This window comes from Helicoverpa armigera, chromosome 7 (genome assembly GCF_030705265.1).
Source record: "Helicoverpa armigera isolate CAAS_96S chromosome 7, ASM3070526v1, whole genome shotgun sequence".
NCBI lineage: Eukaryota > Metazoa > Arthropoda > Insecta > Lepidoptera > Noctuidae > Helicoverpa > Helicoverpa armigera.
Window position 1 is genome coordinate 2,274,718 of NC_087126.1, and position 22,946 is coordinate 2,297,663.

General features: G+C 34.9%; 1 protein-coding gene across 2 annotated transcripts in view; it reads left to right on the top strand.

The window, feature by feature from the left end:
• LOC110382435 (spondin-2) overlaps positions 1 to 22,946 on the top strand; it is a 49,164-nt gene that overhangs the window by 20,344 nt on the left and 5,874 nt on the right. For both annotated transcript variants that reach the window (XM_021343038.3, XM_021343039.3), the window contains exons 2-5: positions 1,365 to 1,624; positions 15,176 to 15,375; positions 19,895 to 19,999; positions 20,453 to 20,632. In XM_021343038.3, coding sequence (XP_021198713.1) covers positions 1,438 to 1,624; positions 15,176 to 15,375; positions 19,895 to 19,999; positions 20,453 to 20,632 — 672 coding nt within the window. In that variant the 5' untranslated portion in view covers positions 1,365 to 1,437. The remainder of the gene's footprint in view (positions 1 to 1,364; positions 1,625 to 15,175; positions 15,376 to 19,894; positions 20,000 to 20,452; positions 20,633 to 22,946) is intronic.

Genomic DNA, 22,946 nt, shown 5'->3' on the forward strand with positions numbered 1-22,946 from the left:
ACTGAGAGGTCGACATTTTTACCCAATTTGGAATATTCTGGAAATGTCATTTGAGGGTTGTTATTGTCCTTTTGTTGGAGCTTGTTATAATGGTGGTATTATGGATCTCAATTTCATTAGAGCGACCGCAATAAATGCTCCAGTGGTTCCACTTTTGCTATTGCATTGCCCTGCATCTGTTATTTATAAGAGAGTAGCTAAACAGAGTTTTTAATGGCAGAACTACATTCAGGTCTCATATTTATGACTATGAACATGTCTGTTTTCATATAGGTACATAAGTATGCAGCAATATGTATGTTTGGTAAGCCGATATCAAAGGAAATTATGTCGTGACGTATACCCATCAGTTATATTGGCTACCAGTCCACATACCACGTACTCCATAAAAATAAAAGCGAACTATTAAAATAACCGCATACAATAAAATTTACTAGAGCACCCGTTACCATGGTTACAAAAGCATAGTAAAGCAAAATCCATGTGTTTTTTTTTCTTTCCGAACCGGTTCGAACGGCCATGTTCCATTTTGTTGTGTTTTAAACAAATAAGGTTTTTCATAAAGCTCGGAGTTTGTGGTTTTAACGAGAGAGCTGAAAATACGAGTGCTGAAATATTTATTGAGAGTTAGGTTAATGTGTGGGCGGATATAGAAATAAGTGGGTTTATTTTTCAAATAAGTCTTAAGAATACATTGGTTTGCCGACAGTCGTGTCGCCTATATTGTTTATTTATGAATTTGTAGTAGGTAGGTAGTCTGGGGCTTTTTAGTTTTCATTCAGTGAAATACTTTTGACATCCTTTCAATGATTTCTAATAATCTTTACATTTAAACCCTTTAGACACACGCACATCCCCTTTAAAGTTTTAATAAAAACAATAAAGAAAAGTCTAACTTAACACAGTTCTTATTTAACCTACCTTAGCTGTTATCTGACACGATACTCACCCAGAATGTCACTCTTCGAAATATCTTCCATTCTCCCAAAGAAAAATAAGACACCTTTAAGTCAAGTGCCCACTCGGACACGCGTCAAAAGTTCCGTAGAGATCCAGCCGATATTTCACCTCAAAGGGACTGAAATAGACAGGTCGTTCACCCAGACGGCAACTATTTTACTATACGTTTCATTCATTTGTGAACCATAGGTGAGGTAGGAAGATGGGGAGACATGATTAAAATAGACAGCGCTTTTTATATAATGTTGTAGCGAGCAATCTACCATTTAATGTGTTTCTATTTCTGATATTTTCATATTAGTCTTAGTCGGCAGTGAATATTAATCGTCTCTTAGAAAAAATCCGACTCGTTGCTATTTTATTTTTTATTGTACCAATATTAATGTGAAAATATTTCTTTCCAGGTACAAACGCGAAATGTTGTGACATCGACCACTATGCCTTAGTGTTGTGAAAGTATCGATAGCCGATATCGATATGGCGCGGTTGTTACTAGTGTTGTTGCTGCCGGCGCTCGCCGCAGCGGCAGTCGGTGACACTGATGTGTGCAACCCGGATAAAATGACTGTGTACAAAATGGTGCTGCATACGTATTGGACAAGGGAGAAATTCCCGAAACATTACCCGGATTGGAGACCGCCAGCCCAGTGGTCTAAAGTTTATGGTAAGTTATCTGTTATTTCTGTTGTAATTAATTTAATATGCTCATTAAGATACCTGCCAATTTAAATCCTTTCATCGTAACTGTAAATCAAAACGAACCTTCATAATATATTTTGCAAATTAGACATTAATGTTACCATACCAAAATACTGTCGTTTGATGTTCAAAAGCAAAATGGTAAATAAATAAATAGCTGTACTTTCCCTTTTGGAAATAATAATTTAATCGACATCATTATAATTAAGTATATTTGACTGGTATATACACAAACGTTTCATATAGCGAGCTGCTATATTTTAAGGATTTAATCAAAGAAAGTGATTTTTTCCCCAATCACGTGCAAATAAATCGATGAATCAACAATTGTTCTCTCTTCAGACAGCGTTGTAAGTTTCCAGACGAATAAATTCAGAGCATTGTGCGAGTTTAGTACGAAATAACCGGCAATGAATAAATTATACATTCATAAATTTACATTTTTACCCGACTCAACTAGTTGCGGTAATGGCCAAACTTTTGATGTACTTACGTTCCAAAAATCCGAGGAACATGTTATAAACATTGTTTAGGTAATTTCGTAAATTTTCGACTGTTCTTTATTCATGGGTTTATGTTACTTGTTATGTTGTTAACTGCCTTAACGGTCTTGTAGTCACTAACGCTACTGCTATGTTATGGGACTCGGGTTCCATTCCCGGGTTGGGCCGAAATCGCTTTGTAGGTTTCAAAGTCGTGTTAGGTAAATACACTATTTATAACTTAAAAAAACAGCAGTACCGATAAGGCTGGTATAACTATTTAAGAGACGGACATAGGATAGAAATTTGTCCCTATCCGGGTACGAGAAGTAGTTCCCTTGGGAGGCAGGTGAAAGCTAGTTAGCATTCATTCTGTAATCTGCAAAAACGCCTCTACACATCAACACGTTCATTTTTCAAACAACCTTTAACAAAACAACATAAGCGGTTTCCCAGTTCCTTCAGTTCTGTTTATTATTCGTAAAGTAGTTACGTCATTACGGTTCTGAGAACAGCTGACCGCGGGTGATAGCATCATGATTCATGCACTTGATAATGTGCAGTGCCGACTGTTAATGCATAAGTTTTGATATTGTGTGCAAATTTAGTATGAGCGGTTTTCCTCCTTTTGTTTTGTTTATAAGAAGTACATATAGGTAATTAGTATGTAGAGCAATAATGTTATTGGGTCAGTTTAAGTGACATAGTTTTCTTTGAACTTAAAAAAATATGTCTCGTAAAGAATTTGAAACCATTAACATTTTAGATCATAATTACAAAAAAATCACGTCGGGACAACAGTAAATTTGCTTTCTACATGTATTAAAACATTCTACTACAAACGTACACAGATCAAACATAGATTACTACAAAACAAATAGCACACAAAAACTAATGACACTAACAAATGAACGTGCAGCCTAAAACACGAAATAAAAACACTACGAGTAAAATAAAACAAGCGTACATATTTAATAAACTCACGTGTAAAACATTTATCACGCCACAACGACATACAAAATCCTAATAAAACCAACCTATTTACTAAATACAGCTCCATAATAAATAGTCATACCACAGAAAACTGACAGGAATATATTCAAATATTTAATTGCCACAAAGACACGTCAATATTAATATCGGTCATTTTTAATGTCATGGAGTGTATTATAAAAAGATACAAAGGGCTCATTTATTTTGACGCGAAGCTAGCCCAGTTTGGCGTACTGCCAGAAAAACTATCGATAAATGCAGGAAATGTGGTATCGACAACACTATTATATTTCGTCGGGTTATTGAGGGATGCGGAAGACAGTGTATAATAGTTTATTTTATGTGGAGTTTAGAGATGTTTGCTTAATTTTGGTGAGAAGAGGATTATGCAATACGGGTTAAATAAAGTGAAGAAGCTTGGAAGGCGTCATGGAATTGGGTTTTCATTGAGAGGATTTCCTACTATGTGAACCACCGATGGATACATTACTTTTTATGCAAAATTAGCCCCATTTTGTTTTGTACTAGCCTCATTACTTATATGCGTACCTCGTATACCTAAAAAGAGACTATTTAACACTGAAAGTTTTTTACAAATTGGACTAGTAGTTCCTGTAGGTACATTAATGATGAGTCAAAGAAAAAAAATCTCCAGCTTTGTTATATTAGTTGTCTTTAGCCTTTACGTTTGGCCGTGAATTTAAAATAAGTCATTAAAATTTAATTTTACCTTTAACATCAGACTATCTTGTAAGTCTATTAACAAAATGAAACCTACAGCTGTAAAACCTAATTGTTTTGGTACCATATAGGGAAAGTAAACGTAGCTGTAATGTCTTGAGTGTACCAATAACAATTGAGGTTTAAATTCTATTGCTTTTGTCACCATTTACTGCGGTGAAGTTAATTTTGTCGGCAAGAGTATTGTGGCTAAGCTATTGGCTACGTGTCTCAGTTTCATATTGTAGAATGGTACTTTTGTTTGACTAGGCTCGATTTTGACGACGCATAGATTGACTAGAATTTGACGAGTAACTAGCTGTTCTTCTTGCACCAGGCATCTACATAAAATTTCAACTCAATAGGCTCAGCCGTTTTATCGTAAAGTACTCACTTCAACATTTACATTATGTATAATGTGTTATATATTGCTAAAGGCGGCAAACGGCAAAGCAAAATCAGTTAATTTAATAAAACAATTTTGCCTTTGACGTATAAAAAATCTTGCAAAGTATTTAACGCATTTCCAATAACCGAAGCGTTCCTTCAAACTTTTAGCGCATTAACTAATTCATTAAACTAAAATTTAATTAAAATCAAATTAGCGGAATACTTGTTCGAAGTCGCGTTACTCACAACATAAAAGATAAGTCGGCCATTTTGCAGGGGCTCATAAAATGGCTTTGATGTTCCTGATGAGATCGTCTAATTACTACGGCATTCCTTGTAAAGTTTGGTAGGAATACTCGTACTTACAGCATATTAATGCAAGGTTTTTGTAAAAATAAATTCGTTTGGTTATGGTGTTTTTTGCTATAATACTGCTTAGAATAAACACGCAATTTGTAGTTGTTGACCAGAAGTGTTGACAGTGTGAGTCACAGCGCAGCACTGAGGTTGAAATTGTAATAAATGAGTACATTTTTTGTCTGTACAAGTTCTTCTGAACGGAATATTATGTCGTCTTTCAAAGAAAGGTTCAAGGTTCACATGATACTTCTAAACCTACACACTTCACTAGGTACCTACATCGACCCACACAAAACCGGGACGGGTCACTAGTATTGTTCAAAACCATATTCCCTGCCCATTACTCATCTCCTTTCTATATACAAAACGTATTTCATTTACACGCTCTAAATAATTCATGCTCATATACCCTCACTTATCTATTCTTTTTGTAATTCCCTTCCTTTGGGCTCAAGCATTATTTTATTAAATAAGCCCGGTTGGCCCTAAGCTTTGAAAGCCGCGACCGGCTTCCAGCCTAATAAAATAATTACCACGACCCACATATGAGGTTTTTGTGTTAATATACCAAATAAGATTTTTATTCGGGATAAAGGGTGCTCTTTAATAATAAATGATAACATAAAATCGCCGTTTGTGACAGTTTTTAAAAATTATTATAATGCTCGTTTTTATCGCTTAATTTGTATGAAGTTATTACCTTTTTGTAAGGTTTTTGGTGAGATTAGACTGAAATAAAATATGATACTAATTTAGGTAATCTTTTGGACGTTTATTGCTCTGAGATGTTCGCGCTTTAGTTTGTTTTTAAATTAATATATTTCGTGATTTTATGGGCTTTTAATTTAATTATTTGGAACATCGCGTCATGGAGATAAATGTCAACTTTTTTTGTTGCGACTTCGTTTATATATAGGTATTGCAGTATAAAATTTGCAAATTATTATTATTGTTTCGGGGCGCCTTTCTATTCAACATTGTTTTTCTAATTTATAATTGTATCTCCTCCATTAAATAACAGGAGCTTAAGATAAAATGCGTTAACATTTTCACAGTAATTTGAACAAGGGATGACCAAAATCATTACGTGAAGGAGAAATAAATCGTTCATATTTGATTTATTTCTTTTACGCACAATTTAATGTCCTCCTGTTAAGGGGATGAGATATCGATAGGAAAGTCTCATAATTCTTTAATAAAAAAGGTTTTTCCATTTTCATGGGAAATGGCTTTGTGACAAACATAAAATTGTTACAGAAGTTTTGTTAGATTTTTGAATGTTGTAATGTTTTTGCCTATGAATTTAAATTTCTAATATAATAAAGAGGAAACATTTCTGTTGGTTAAAAGGCTCTAACACTACAAAACCAATTTGAAAAATATTTTCACAGTTGGAAATCTACACTATCCCCTACGGCTACGGAAAGATGTCCCGGCTCAGGGGTGAAACCGAGGGAATCTGCTAGTATTAAAACAATGCACTTTGCTATCGTCAAGTATCTGACATCAAAATTAATTGACTAAAAAACGGTAATCACGGTGATTAAAACAAATACAGCGGTAATAAAACCTAAAATAAACTCTAACATTACTAGGTTAAGATCTAATTTCGTTTAATGAACTAGAATCCTCATTATTCCACATTGCTGTGCGTTATTTCAACAGAAATAGCTCACGCATTATTTGTTCGTGCGCTGAGAGCGATGGAGGTCTCTTTGTTATTTGAGAGGTGTCAAGTGTTTTGTAAGGTGTCAGTGACAGCTGTGCTGTGGTATTTCTAGCTTAGCTATGGTAAAGAAGTAAAAAGACAGTTTGTGATGCTGTTCAACTTAATTAACTTACACATTGGGAGAATCAGTAAAGTCTCACAGCTCACACACTCAGTTTTCGTCAAATAACTTTGCCGATTCGATGTTAGATTGTATGGTAGCTAAAATGTACCAACAAAACATTTCATAGTGTAAGGCGTTACCTAAATACCTGAAAACATCATCTACACGATACTAATAAATCGTGAATGTTATGCCGTTTGCATTTGAGTTGGTCGATCGTCATCTAAATACTTAGCTTGATATCTTTTCTTTTCTTGACTTTCAAAGCATTTGAACGAGAAGCAATTGTAAAGTATTGTAATTTCATAAACAGACCTATTTTCCTCAATTTTAATCCAGCTGTTATGAACTTGTTTCATATCAGCTTAGCTTTCAGTGGCACCAAACCCGTTGCGACACTGGATACGTTGATGAATCCCATAGATCAAAGGTTTGAAGACTGACGTACCGTAATGGAAAACTGTAATTAGGATTTGTTCCCATAATTCAATGTTTTCTATGAAATTGTTTTATTTTGCCATTATTGTACGAAAGAAATTATTTAAAATGTAATGTACTCAGTTGTATTTTATGCCAATTTCGGCTGTCTGCACATGTCAAATCAAATATGTAATTGGTGACCGATTTTTCGTAGGAGAAACATGGAACACACTAGCAGTAAATACAATAAGAACGTCCTACTAAAAATCGGCCCGATTATTCTACTAAAAGTCTGACGTAAGCTTGAGCCACCTTAGCATTGAAATATTTATGCTCAATTTAACAACCTGGTAACCTGTTGCAAATAACAAACAAAACACTGCCTCAAAAACAAAACACGACAAAAAAGTGAAAGTTCAGCCAACTCACTACTTCTTAAAACATTTTTGGCACCACCTCGACTGTGCTAAAATATTTATTCCCACACCCCAAACTACTAGTAATTTCGTAGTTTCGTAGTATCGCTAAAATTACATCACATATGACACATTCTAGCGCCATTACTCACTTTGGCACAGTCTCAGGTGACTGTCCGCGGATAATTGAAGTGGATTTCCAAGACAAATTGACAGGCAGGCTTAACGACCAGGTTTCCTATTTCTGTAATGGTTGCAGTAAGCTGCAATACGTTTTGTGTTCCTTTGCGTTTGTATCGGGTTACCGGGTTTTGAGCCACAGCAAAGTGTTGGTTCATCTTTGCGTTTGAGATGTCTTAGTTAATTTCGTTGACACACACACACACACACACGCACATTCACGTTACTTAATTGTCGCATATTTTGTCCGTAGAATTATTATAAGAAATCAGTTTTCAACGAAAATTTTAGCAGGCGTACTAAATATTTCAGTGACTTAATAAAAAAATATTAACACAAGCCTATTTTTGCTCAAGTTAATTGGGCATGTTTATCATTTTTCATACTCATAGTCTAGAATCTACGTATTGATCGGATATCTCCATCAATGGCCAAAATCGTGTCACTTTACTTTTATTACGTAACAAACTCGTAATATAAGAAGCACCAGTCCAATATTCCTTTCCAATTACATGACCAATCGAAAACCCAATTCCAGCTAATCAAAACAAAACAGAACTCGTCACGATAACCACAAAACGAAGAGACAATAATACTAAAACCTCAAGTAGGCACATTCGTCTTTTTGCCGCCCACCACCCACACATTGGACATTTTGACCGCGCTGACGTCAACCTCTTCTCATTATCTGAATGATGTTTATTTAGGTTAACGTAGTTTATTTTTCGCTTATTATGTTGGTTTCGACTAAGTTGGGAAAATCGTGCAGCTGTTGACTCTGGGAATCCTCGTATTATTGTAATGTCAATGAATTCACACCAACGTGGAACTTCAACTGCGTGGGCTTGAGAAATGGATATCGGCAAAAATTGGTCTTATAAGGAAAACATCTGCAAATGAGATTACTTCAATTTCCGATATAAAATCACACTTTTTTATTAGTTGTGAAATAATTGAATGATCCTATCATGCTATATGTGTAGTACCTATCATTTTTTACTGACGAAAACTCTTCATGATTCTTCTGGAGCCCTTACTCTTTCGACCAATCCTACAGCCCCGGCAGGCTTTGACCAATTTCGAAGGCAGACCTATATTTACCCACCCACCAAGTTTGGCGGGGTTTCAGAAGTTCGGATTTTTTATTCATCTTGGTTCACGGCTGTTTCTCGTGGCATATTAAACAGAAGCATTAGAAGACTTTTTTCCTCATACGTTTGAAATTTATTGAGCTTCATGAGTGATATGGAGTACAAGACTTATACGTACCTACCTTAATGGAAAATAACATATAATACTAAACACGTGTAGGGTAAGTACACAAAACAAATATAATTGGATCTTAGTGACCCTATTAATGTAATTGGTTTGGTAAATATCTACGTATTTGTAATAAACATAATCTTTAAAGTAAATTACTCTTCGGCTTTGATCGAGTAATTAGGACTTTTATAGACTGATTATGATTATGAAGGCTTTCAATGCATATTTAATTAATGGGCCTAGACTTCTTTTATTAGATGGAATCAAAGAAATTCTTTGTGAAATTAGGTACTTAACTTTTATTCATAGACCATTCAAGTTGTTAGCTATTCTGTATTTTGTCTTTGTAGCTGCTGAAAAACTAATACTAACTAATGATAGACCTACTTAATACAATCTAATCTTACTGCCCATACCCAGATAAAATACAGCCTATGTTACTCGGGAAGAGTATAGCTCAACACTTAATGAATTTAAAATCAGTTCAGTAGTTTCGGAGCCTTCAAGGTATAATAAAGGAAAGAAAAATATTCCCTCTTTGTTATATTAGTGTAGATCAAGATCTTAAGGGCATGATCATAGGTAATAATGTATCTAAACAAAATAGATAAAATAAACTTAACTAAAAATATGATGTAATTTCCTTGAACAGTCAAATGTACCATCTACACATTCCACCATCCATTGCCACAGATCATTGAAACAAATAGACAGAACTAATCATGATCAAATAGCAGGTGCATCTGTGGTCGTATGTTATTGGGCGATTATGCTCCTGTGCAGTATTAATATAGAGGCCGAATCTACCTGAATATAACTGAATTAATGCCGGGACATTATATCTGACGTGTAGTGTTTATTTATCCATTTGTCTGTAGGTTAGTGGCTAAGTTTCATTGCAAGTGGTATTTCATGGATGTAGCTGTAAAAAGACTGATATAGTTGACAAACCTTAAGCAATGGAAGATAGAGAGCTTATTTTTGATCAAAACGCTCTTGTTTGTAACATTCTGAAGCCCAAACATTCTTTTACAGGTTTTTTTTTTGTTAAAGTTCTTGTGGCTTAAAGCGAACGAATTAATTTTAAGTAAAAAGAGAATACGTTAATTGTGCGTAAATGGACATTTTCCTCGGTTGAGAAAAAAAAAACATTTATGAAGTCCATTTTCTGTATACATTATTCACCTATTTAATATTTTCTCAGTTACAGTCTCCAAAGATCTTAATCTTCGTTTACCTAATTAACAAAAGTATAAATCTAGCCCTCACAAAAACAACTATAACTTTTAATACCTTCACATACAACCTTAATTAACTACAAACATTAAATAGCCAGTATTTTTCTAGAATAAAAGAGTATATTCTATTAGTAGAAGACCGTAGGGTCAAGCAAAACAAAACCATTAGTTCAAGGTGGGTCTGGCCTTAATGGCGGTCGTTAGCTTGTATGTGATGTTTGTCTGCAAACAGCCTAATGTTTGAAAACACTAGCCGTAGTGAACTTTTTGATGGAGAAATTGTATAGATACTTCTTACATTGGTAGATAGTTTTATGAATTAAGTATGTCATTTATTGAGTAATCGTAATTCTGTTCTGCAAAAAGTTGAAAAATGCGTAAGGAAAAATATATAAACTACTATCCTAACAACATTATTCAGAAATGATAGCAAATATTTGCTTCTTAATAATAAAACACTTTTATATCTCATAGACAAAGATCAACATAAAATCTAGTTGTAAATCATAAAATATTTTTTATTTTATGATCGCAATTTTTTTTATCACAATATATGTATAATGAAAACTACAATTCCACATCACATCACAATAAAATCCGTAAATCCGGAATACCGTGATGACTAAGCGCTCAATAGCCCCTAAATACACCTGTCACTATGTCGGAATATACAACGAGATACATAATCATGTATTGCAGTGTTTATCAAACGCTATAATTGAGACCATATTCTGCACTGAAAAAAGTCGGAAAATGCGTGAGGAAATTTTTTAGATTTTATTTATACAACACTTTTATATCACATAGACAAAAATCGACATAAAAGCTAGTTGTAAATCATAAAACATTTTTTATTCCTCATCATATTTTTTTATCACAATAATTACAATGTGATGTGCACAATAAAATCCGTAAATCCGGAATACCGCGATGACTAAGCGCTCAATAGCCCCTAAATACACCTGTCACTATGTGAGACTACATAATCATGTATTGCAGTGTTTATCAAGCGCTGTGCGTTTGCCAGCTGGCAAGTACTCTACGGTATCTTTGTATGAATCACTCGAAAGCTTTACGATGTGGTTCCGTATTTCTTGTAGTGTGATTTTGTTTTGTTTTTGTGTTAAGACTTTTCTACGAATGGTGTAATAAGTTTTTTCTTTTATGTTTTTTTGTTGTTGCAAGCATCTGTTTGACCACTGGTAAGACAGTATATCCTGTGGATGATTCAACATACCAATGCTGAAACGTTTAAAAAGATTTTTCAACACTGCCAACAACATTATATTAAAACAATGCAAAGGAAAAAGTTCTTAAAAAATACTAAACTCTTGGTATTACCTTTAACAATGATTTCTTGTCTAAGCTCGACACAGAGGGTCCATAATTCCTTCATGTGGTTCGCATTCGAAAAATAATAGAGTTGTGAACTGATAGGCTAACGTAGTAAACCAATATAGCTTCCTTATCATACCCGAATCAATAAAGTAGACTTTCACACATTCCTTAATAACATGGTGATGATGACAATAGATTTTCCTCGTTCATATCGGCAGGAAATAAATAAAGGTTTCATGTCGTGGTCACAATATTTGCCAGTCATCAAAGTGACAGCGGTATGGATGTAGGGTGTGTCGTGTGTGTTAATGTAACCCATGACATTGAATTTTAGTCCTTTTGTAGAGCTAATTATGATTTAATTAAAATATATTACTAGTTTATGTCTGTAGTTTCTCATTAATCCCTTCTCCATCTGGTTAAAATATAGGCATTCAGCTTCATAATATTAAATGTGTAAATGTGTAAAGTTCATTGACCTATCGCGGAGACAGATCATTAACCTAACCCACCCAGAGATTAATAAAGGTACAAAATAGAAAAGTAAATATATGATTTCTACACTGCTATGATAACTGAGACAGAACATCAGTCTATCTATAAGGAAATCGATATGATAACAGTCTGTAAATATTTCTGCTAACTTTTCTCTCACACCTTTTCGCGAAGAGTTAATGTTATCGTTATAATTCCCGAGAGGAAGCTGTTAGGTTTGCCTTTCAATAAGAGAACTTTTGCGAAGGATAAACGTTCGCACCAATTTCTGTATAGGAAAAATATTGGGAGAATATTCTACTTAGAAAATACTGGCTATGTCCTGCGGCTCCACCCAGATGGTAACGTACCTAACTTATAACTCCCCGGACATAAGGAAGTTAAAAAAGTAAGCTTTAAAGGTCCTTTTCATCTTTCTGCCAAATTCCATCTGAATAGTATAACTTGTTATATCGTAATGGCGGCATATAAACAATCGGAGTCTTTCGGCAAATAAAGTGGACGGAACCCTAAAAATTATGATGACTGATGAACGATAAGATAATAAAAGTGAAATCGTTACGCTACCTTTTTATTATTTGTGACTGAATATAATAAAAAAATGCTTTAATTTCTATTTTACCTAAAGGTTACTTTAGCAAAAATAGACTCATGGTAAATAGTTGAAATCTTCTTGTTGTATGAACATCCTGTCTGTCCCGTTTCCACGCCAAAACTACAAATAGTCTAGAGCCTAAGATAGGACCATCAAGGAAATAGTTCAAGTGGGAAGTGGTTAAAACCTTAATATTTTTTCTCTATCATCATAATCCTACTCCGAATAATTTGATCCTGGATAAGGTAAAAGTATCTACTTCTCGTAAAATTGCTGCCGCCAATATTCCTAGAAGTATATTACCTACACTCGTCGTAAAAAACCTCGAAGTGAAAGTAATGTCTATTTCCATGATATTTTTGATCTTCATTCTAGTAAATGTTAAGTTTAACTTCAATGGCATAAAATAGAATAATCAGCATATAAATTTTCAATTTTTGTCTAACTAAATTAGTGTGTCGAAGTCTTCCCATTTTTTCAATCATTTCCTACATTACCTAGGCTGGTAGATACGTAATGTATTTTCAAGTAATGTCTTTCGAATTTTGAAGGAGAGACAATAAATATTTTTTTAGGTTTCCACCTTTAAAATCAGAGCAAGGTTATTGTATTGTCGTCTCATTGTTTTTTTTTCACACATTGAGTCATTTTGTGTTGCAATTTTATTTTTGTTTTTTGCGTAAGACCTGTTCAAAGGTACTTGGGATTTAAAACAATTGTCTTCATAATTCTTTTAGAAAGGTGATTAAATACTTGTTTCAGTATATTTATGGGATGTTATTGTCTTACTTGTAAGGTTATAAACAGTTCCCTTAATCACTGTTCGTATGTAGGTAATTTATTGAAGCGTTTCGTCGAAAACAGGAAAATGGCATCGTAGGTGGTTAAGATTTTATCAGAGTTTTTCTTAAGGCTAAACAGAATGAGAACCCGAAAGACATTTTCTTTTATTTGTTTTGAGCTTTTGTAAGGTAGTGGCCAAGTAAATTAAAGGTGTTTTTTTTTTGTATCAAACTGGTCCATAAACAAAGCTATCCAAGTTTTCTCTCCAGCGTTCCCTTGGTCTTCCCCTCGGTCCTAATACCTGCAAAAGTATTAACGAATTTGTTTTACATTATTTAAAAAAATATATTATTCAAATAGTGTAGGTATCCACACGCACTGTTACTACTCACTTCCATATAAGTTATTATTTATTACCAACAATATATTGTATTCAACAATATGTGGCTTTTATACTACGATAATTTAGTGCCAAAATTAATTTTACCTGCCTACGCATAACTACGCTGACAAGGCAACTATTCTATTAATTAAACTCTCAACTTACTGCTCTAATTCATAATTATAATTACATTATCTTTATCAAAGAACAACACAGTAGGTAAACTTAATTCAATTTATCGCATTCTTGACTCAGGTACCTAATATAACAAATTGAATATTTAGGTAAATTAAAATAAATTGGTTTTCGGTGTCTCTGTATTATTAATGTGGACAAGTACAAGGCCGGTTTTCTTAGCATTGAGTTTTACCAGAAATTCCATAAATGAAAGAGTTCATTTTAATTACAAAAGGCACACTAGACTTTTTTACTGCAAACTCGTTCTGATTTCGCATTTATATCATTTTGGATACGTAGAGTAGAGTACAAAATCATCGCCTTCATGTCGAAAGTTGTACACATTTTAATAAATCGCATAGCTAAAATAACTCTAATAATTAAATTAATAGGAATTAATTTCCCCTTTAATTTTACAACAAAGTAAACTACACGGCTTCCTTTTAATCATTTCGAGATACGGAACCCTTTACAATCTTGAAGCGATTTCTTAACGAAGCCTCGCTAACTTCAGTATAATATTTTTACGAGGAGCTGTTTTGCAAAGCAATTTGTTACCCTTTTTTGTAGCCCTTCGCAGTTTATCCAAGATTTAATAAAACTTCATTAAGTATACCGTTCCGTTAAAAACAAGGCAATCGCGAATATTTCGTAAATACATTTTAATTTTTAATTTTCAACTTTGATGTTTTAATAAACGTGGTTGTTTTTTCTTTTTGGTTGAAGGGTGATTTTTTTAAATTTGGTATCGAAATTGAGTTTTTTAACATTATTTTATGGGGGTTAAGTTTATTTTCTGTTTAGTAATTGCGGCTCAATTAAACAATAGGTACTTACATTCTTATTACTATACGGCTTTCGGCTACTTTCATATGACTCGATAAGGGAAAAGTGGCTTTCCTTTTTCATTTGTTTTCATTGATAATATGGGTGGGTTCTCTAAGAAAGTTTTCATGCGTAGGTACATATTTGAATGGGCATAGGAGGTTTATTGACTTCACGTTAACTTCTAACTATTCATAGACACTGACTGTTGACATAAATTATATCTTCGGTACTTAAGTAAAGGTCAAGTTTAATGAAGCTAAAATTTTAAAATGTCACCTTTGCGTTACACCTTTTATAGTTTCATTCATTGTTCATTCGTTTTCACTAAAGTAAGACTGAAGATAAGAGCTGAAATTCTAAACCTTGTTTTCAAAACATAGCTAGTAAAGCATATTAAATGTGGCTGGTTCTTAGTTCGTTATTTTCAGCTTAACACGGACTCACCGACTTATTCCCTGGATTTTTCAAGCAAAATTCCATAGGAAGAGTCTCTCACAAAACAATTTACCCAGACACAATTATAGTCACTAAATTCTAGTGTAATAATCATGTATTATACCTACCACCAACTAACAAGATAGTTAAAAAATCATGATAATTAAACTATCCCCTTTTTGTCCTCAGGTGTATCACACGACCGATCATACGTGCTCTTCCGACTCGGCCGTCGGGTCTCGGCCCCAGTCCGACAGTTCGCCGAGTCGGGTCGATCAGACGCGCTGGGCTCTGGCCCGGGCACGCTCGATGTGTTCGGCGGGCCCGCGGTTGGGCAAGGAGCGGGAAGGACTGAGGCCGAGTTCTTTGTTGATGGCAATCATTCTAGGGTAAGTGCGTTGTGAGCTTTACTTCTGTTTCAAGCTGCTTATTTGATAAGAGCATATATAGTACATAAATAAATAACTTGATCAAAAAATCTATATTAAACTTCAATGTATCTAGTTATTACTATAGGTACCAGGATAATAAAAAAACAAAATTAAATCACAGTAGCTAGCTACTTAGGTACTTTTGAACATGGTTGAAGACAAAAACAACCTTCCTTTTTTTCAAAACCTGAATCTATAAATCGTGTCACTGTCTAAACCCCATTAGAATATCTATGCAATACCAACAGAAGCGATATATAACAAGAAAAGCAAACCCGTAACCTAATAGCTATTTACTATTCCAATTCGTCTCGATACGGCACATTTCGCCACGGATAAATTCATCCAAACCAAATACATACATCATTTTCTTTTTAGTATTACCATTCCACAGAACTGAATGTCATTTTGAATGTTCATGTTTAACATACTTTTATGTACCTGAAACATTCCAACCGTTGTACGAATAATGGAACTTTATTCCGAAAACTGTCGATAAAATCTTCTACCATATTCGGTCTGTTCTCTATCTACAATATTGCTATTAAAATGAATATTTCTCGAACATATACAACAATAACAGCGTCATTACAGTTTACAACGTTTTAAATTTCATATTTATGCCGCAAACCAATTAAGTACCGGGTTTATCGAAACAATTTGACACACAAATATGTATAAGCGAATCACAGCAAATTGTCTGATTTTATTAGCGCCATTATTTTCGTAGTCCGACTGCAGTAGTAATCGAATGCAATAAAGATGAGGCCTCAATAATTTTGCAATTAAAATCGGCAATGGACAGCGCAATTTTGCGATAAGGCTGCAGTTACACGGTCGTTTTATTCGCCCCGACACGGGACTTTTGCACTGCGATTTATTTATGTGACAAGATCCGAGAACGGATTTCGGTTGACAAGGAAAATTCAATTTATTTTTCGAATATCAGCGCATTACAATCGCTGTCATGAATATTCTTATTCGCCGATAAATAAAGATTCATCTGATTTTGGACAGGTACTTAATTACTTTATAATTCATGCAAGCGCGCTAAGTATGACTCGTGACAACCTCGATTTCTCTTCGTATAAAAGTAACAACAATTGTTTTTAAGCTTTTTACACTTGACACCATAGAACACGACCTCTTTCAAGTATCACTAATTCAGAAATGTTACCATCTGCAAGCCGCAAAAAATCATGACTTACTGAAAACCATCATAATGCTTCCCAGCTAACAATAGAACAGCGAACACTGAAAATAATAAAACAAAATTTACACGTGCGAGATAAAACAAAATATAGGTGACAATACGTAATACCCGACATATCATATCATCGCACAAAGAGTGTCACCTCCCTATGAGTTTTTTGCCCCACAATAATTTTACGAGCGAAGCTGTTTGCGCTACAGAATTGCACTCATAGCCCTCCCAACAAACAATGCCCAAAAATATCGTATTTCATCACTAATTAATGCTTCCACAGCAAACACCAATTACGATACGAACAAATAAAAGAACCGACTCGATCCAGTCATAAAGGGGAGTTTTATCGAATCGAGAATCGTGTTTGTTGTTCTGCCAGTTAAGCCTAATTTCGATTCTTTACTCGTTAATCGGTATGAGTGGGAATCGATTATCGAATTAATTTGTTCGGGGTAATTGTTGTGTGTTATTTAATGAGGGGTTATGTGATTGGTCAGCTGTTTAAGCTTTATTACATCGTATGGATTAAGAACAATTGATTCATTAAAACTTTCAATACGAAATGTTTTAAAGCATTGGATTCCAATGTGGATATACATGCTCTTAATTAATAACTTTGAATGATGATATTTTTGTTAATAGCATTTAATAATTACTCAAGTAAATAATATGTATCACATTATCTAAAACAAAGACGCAATTTGACCTTGAAGCTCACCGTCTCATGAATAATAAATAAATTCACCTCAACCAAAATGTAATACGAAATGATACAATTTAGTTCAGGAAATGAAATGTCTCAGTACATATGATAATTATGTCACTAAAGCTCAGTTCAGAGTGTGCGAGTACCAGGCAAGCAGTAAGTAGTAGTAGGTATAGGAAAGTTTAACAGTACTGCTATTACTGAGTGAACTTATAAGCGCAGCGGAGGTAACAGTTATTAAAGTTTTGTTCGTGTATTGCACTTTTGTTCTGTAGTGGTTAGTTAGCAATATAAAGTTAAATAAAATTGTAAGAATAGATTTTGTTTTCGGCCTACAAAATAGGGCAATGGTTGACTAAGGTAATAGTCGTATATCTAAATAGACTGACCTTTTTATAAGAGAATTGTGTACTAAATGTTTGTTACTGTAACTGAATTTTATTTGTTTGATTAACTTTCTAAATATGTGGTCCTGTTACCTGCTTCAGTCCAATTACATAGATACAGTTAAGTATACATATGTATTGTTTACTTTATTTTTTCTGGAGTATCACGATACTCAAAATTTTCACAAAATAGTAGCCACTTAAATATAAAAGCTAGTTACTAACGCTCTCTAAACAGGACTTTACACTCAAAGCCACACTAAGAGGGCTCATTAATTAAAAGCACGATGCTCTAAAATAAAACGATGTGACTCCTTCATTATCGACGTAGATATTTTTATGACTTTATTTTTAGATATTCACAGGAACACCTGAAGCCCGGTGACCCAATTTTTTCCCAACTTTCTGTCGTTATTCATTAGTATCGGTAATGAGAATTTTTTGAATAAAATCGAGTCCATCAAATATAGAAGCTTTTCATTAATGTCACATAGATTTATTAATGTGGACTATTTCAGGAATCGTTCGTGTTTCTTTTTTATATATGTTCTGTTTCTTTTTTAATGATATCATTAATTTATGTTTTTGGTTTCGTTAGAACACAAATATCAGTTAGGTCAATATACTTTCGAATCTCTTTGAGATAGAAATAAGTATACTGGAATAAGAAGGTATCAGAATCCTTATAGGTACCTACATTACGACGACTGTCTCTAAGGTAGATTAATATGTGGTGTAATTATGGTTTTAAATTGCCACATTTCGGTTACTATTTAAATGACTTATAATTATAAATCTAAAATTACCTAAAACCTTCAAACAACAAAATTAAACATCTTCCGATACACTGACTTCTCAACTTCGATTTATAATACCAAAATTTTGCTCACAATAAATTCTTCGTTCATTTTATTACAGTTCTCAAGTTAAGTAAGAATTTCTTAACAAACGAAGCATGGGCTTCAGAACTGTTAGCGTAGTACACTGCAGACTAAACAGTCGCCCGATAGTTGAACTGATGGATGAAAAAAATATTTTTTTAAGAATATTGTGCATTCAATCAAAGTTTATTTGTCAACACAAATTCAAAAAGCATTTATTCAATCTTGGCTGCAAAGCAGCACTTTTTGTTTACAAAAGACAGCCTCCAAAACGTTTACTCTTCCCCCATTTGGTTTTTTAAATGTTATTTGTAGTTTTGTTTAATTTAAGTATAAGGTTGCTGTAAATATTTAAGTAAATATTATCAAAGTTGTTAATCGTCTGTTGCCGGTCAAATACCTGATCATTGTTACATGCATACAACCATTCATTGCCGTACGGATTTATGAGCCCCAACAAACTGTCGGTCGACTAAAAGTTGGTAGTGTGGAGTAGTTCTTAGCTTGTTGACAGTGCACGACTCGCTGCGTTAGAACTAATTGGTCTGTTAGTCTGTTACCCTTTTACTAACAACTTGGCTGTAATGGCAGCATTCTACAATTTACTTCTCGTTATTTCTTTTGTCGTTTATTTTGTTATTTTTCGAAAATGTTTTAGAGTCGTAAGTTGTTTTTCTTCTTTGCAGTGTAATGTTAAGACTTACGATACGAGAGTTCTTTGTTCGTTAACAAAGAACTAGAGTGATTCTTTTGCAGAATTTTAGCATTGTTTTTCTATCATTTTATAATTTACACTTACACAGTCAGAGAACTTTTGTATCTCTAGCAAAAACGTTATGGGTGTAGTAAAATCACGTTTAAAGCACGCAGGTGCTGCGCTAATGGTTTTGCTAATACACTTAAACCGATTACGTACTTATAGAATGTCTTCATGTCTTCCCAATCGACTAATAAGAAAATTACCCTTATTGGATTCCATAGCATGATACTCACAAGCTCCACGAGTTTAAAGTGCAGTTTACTACCTACTGCGCCATGCGCACTTTAAAAGATTGCACAATCAACTGCACAACAAGGTTTATTTACGAGTTATTTTTCTACAAATTACGTCAATACAAATATAACATTGTCGTTACATGATCGGATTTTAAATCTTCAATCATACAATTTATGACACTCTCAATTCCCCATCGCATTTCATCTCTTGTCTTCAAAAAGAGAGGTAACATGACCTATATAGGAAGCAATTATTGCTTTTTGTTGTCATTGTAATTTGAGGCGCAATATTTTGTCGCAGGTGTCAGTAATGGCGCGGATGATCCCGTCTCCTGATTGGTTCATTGGAGTGGACAGCTTCGATCTCTGCGTGGATGGGAACTGGCTTGACAGTATCACTATTGAGGTATGTATCACAATGGCTATGCTGCTGTAATTTTATATGAAATGGATAGAAAATAATGTTCAAATAGGATATCCTGAATATCAAAAATGATGGGATACAATAAATATAAATTCTAAATGAGAATGTGAAAGTCAATATTTCGAACTCCGACATATTCTAGTCATATCAAAGCAGTAAATATTCACTTCATTGAACAGCCAAAACTTTTTTTTTAATTTAACGCAGGTGTTAAATTAAAAAAAAGTTTTGGCTGTTCAATGAAGTAAATATTGGCCTATTATGATAATAGTAGTAGTAGGTATCAGTATAGCTAGTTGTATTCAATGTATCATGACACTATATCTTTTAGCAATGCTAACACAAAACAAAAGAACATCCTGAACTTACAGGTTATTTCTAAAATAATAGATTTAATTTACATTTCGAACATTACTAAAGCTCCTTCATTCCCAGGTGGACCCACTAGACGCGGGGACAGACAACGGCTTCACATTCACCGCTCCAAACTGGCCGACCGCTCCTCAAGGCGTGGCTTACCGCATCACTTCGAAATACCCCTCGCACCCAGCTGGCTCTTTCTTCTATCCGCATCTCAGGAGACTGCCGCCGATTGCTACGTTTCAGTTTATTAAGGTATCATTATTATCATTTAATTATTTCCAGGTATGGTTATAAAAAGTGGCTTGACAAGAAATCTAGATTTAAAAGTCTATAATATATATGGTTGCTCCAGGATTTCGGCTGGAATCTTGTAGCGGCGATTCATAGTGAGTGTTTCTTCTTTATGCAACCAAATTGTACATTGTAGTTTACTAACATAGTCTTAAGTAAATATTGTTACTAACCTGATATGAGTCCTAGTTACTCGAAATAAATGCTTATTATTATATTATTATTACTAGCTGTTGCCCGCAACTTCGTCTGCGTGGGCAATATAGAATAGTCAAAATACTACTTATCCCGTAGGTGCATTCTTTCACGTGACAGTATAATTAGGATTAGCACTTAGCAGTCGCATAGATTCATTGATCAAGGTTGTGTTGTGGATGTGACCATTTATCTAAACAAAAGAAGTAAAGTTTGTGACGTTGTGAATATCTCTGGATCTAGTCAGCCAATTTGGAAAATTATTACGTATGATGCGTAAGTAATTTTCACAGGAAACAGTTATAATCTATGTCTATATGCTTTAAGTCTGACAAAGCTGTCATTTGTACATTTTCTGCAGCTGCTGCGACTAATCAGAAGCCAGAAAGTCTGTCAGTCTTACCATGGATATCGGCTTGTGACTGGATTGAAGATAGGTAGATAGGTAGTCGCTCCAAGCAAAATATTGGTACTCAAACAGATTCGATGACTGGAAGCCAACACCAACATAGTTGGGGAATAGCTGGATGGATGATAAAATGAGTCATCATCATCAGCAGGCGCATAGGGTAGGATAGTTTCACTACTGGGGAGAAACACTTGTATGACGTGGATTTTCTGTGCACTTACTCACTATGGTAAGACTGACCCCACATTAGGCGTGCGCGATCATCGGGCGTGTGAGTAGCGCGGGCGTCGCGAGCACGCTGCATGAACGTCGCGTTTTGCTGCCCTGCGGCGTGTGTGAAGAGTGCAAGCGACGCGCTCGCGGCGAGCACGCGGCGCTCGAGTTGCGTTCTTACCCCTTCGCCCGCTAAACGCCTTAGCAGTTAAACGTCAAGGAGAGCGGCGCGTGCGCGCCGCGAGCGCGCTGCAAATGCCGCAGGGCAGCAAAACGCGACGCTCACGCAACGCGCTCGCGACGCACGCGCGGCTCCCGCGCTACTCACACGCCCGAGGATCGCGCACGCCTAATGTGGGGGAGGCCTAAGCCGGGACTCCACCGAAATGTTTGCATTAGTTCACGAATAGGCAAAATGTACGTATCTGTGAGAATCCACTTCATGTGTTCGTACTTGTAACCTGCAGTTTTGCCAAGATTTTCAAAATGTACGCTTGCAATTTGTCATTTCTTGGTGGAGCCAGCAAATCGAAAGAAACATAAGTGTTGTATACTGTGCGTCACTACCGCACACCGGGAAAAATTTCGCTCTTGCGGAGGACGTTTATATACCATATTTTGTGTCACACAGGACGACAGTAAGTATCCACCGACACACTTTCAAAGATCTGATGAACGAACAAATCAGACCTGACTTGGTCACCTGGGGCCAATCAGGATCTATGAAGCGATCATATGCTTTGGCTCCTACTGTTATTGTGGTTTCTGAAAATTTATTCACCTCATTCAACGATGAATGTAATTCTGATGGTACTATTAAGAACACTTGCTTAGCGCAGAAGCTGACGTTGGCAGGTCGACTCTTTTGACTTCTCGAATAGGATACCATTGGTTTTTGTGCAATGCACACCTGCAATGCATGCTGGATTAGGATATAAATATAGGTGGATAGGATTTGCAACAGAGAAAATTTCTGTCTTTGTGATTGAATGACATCAAACGTATTTTTATATAAAAGGTGTTTTTTTAGACTTGGCTCGGGTCTTACTGAGACTGTTCGTAATCGTGACCAGTGTATTTGCGATCAGAAGTTGAAAGTAAGCATGTCTCTGGTATGCGACGCGCAATTTGTACGTTTTCAGACGCATAAAGCATTTTACGTGTGTATGGTATTAAATCGAGAAAGCTCCCATTTCTTATCTGCACTTTGTATCTGGGCTTGTTTTAAAGCTACAGAATCCTACATTACCTACCTACCTCACGCTTAGCAGCGCTTGCGAGAGACAGATCCTCCTTTCTTCTAGGATTAAGTTTACATATTTTGCATCAGAAAAAATAATTAAGGTCTACTTAATACTACTCACTCAAAGTAATTTGTTTTAAGGCCACCACATTAGTGGAAGATAAGCTAAACTATGTTTATGACAAAATCCTGATATGAACTCCATCTGTAACTTT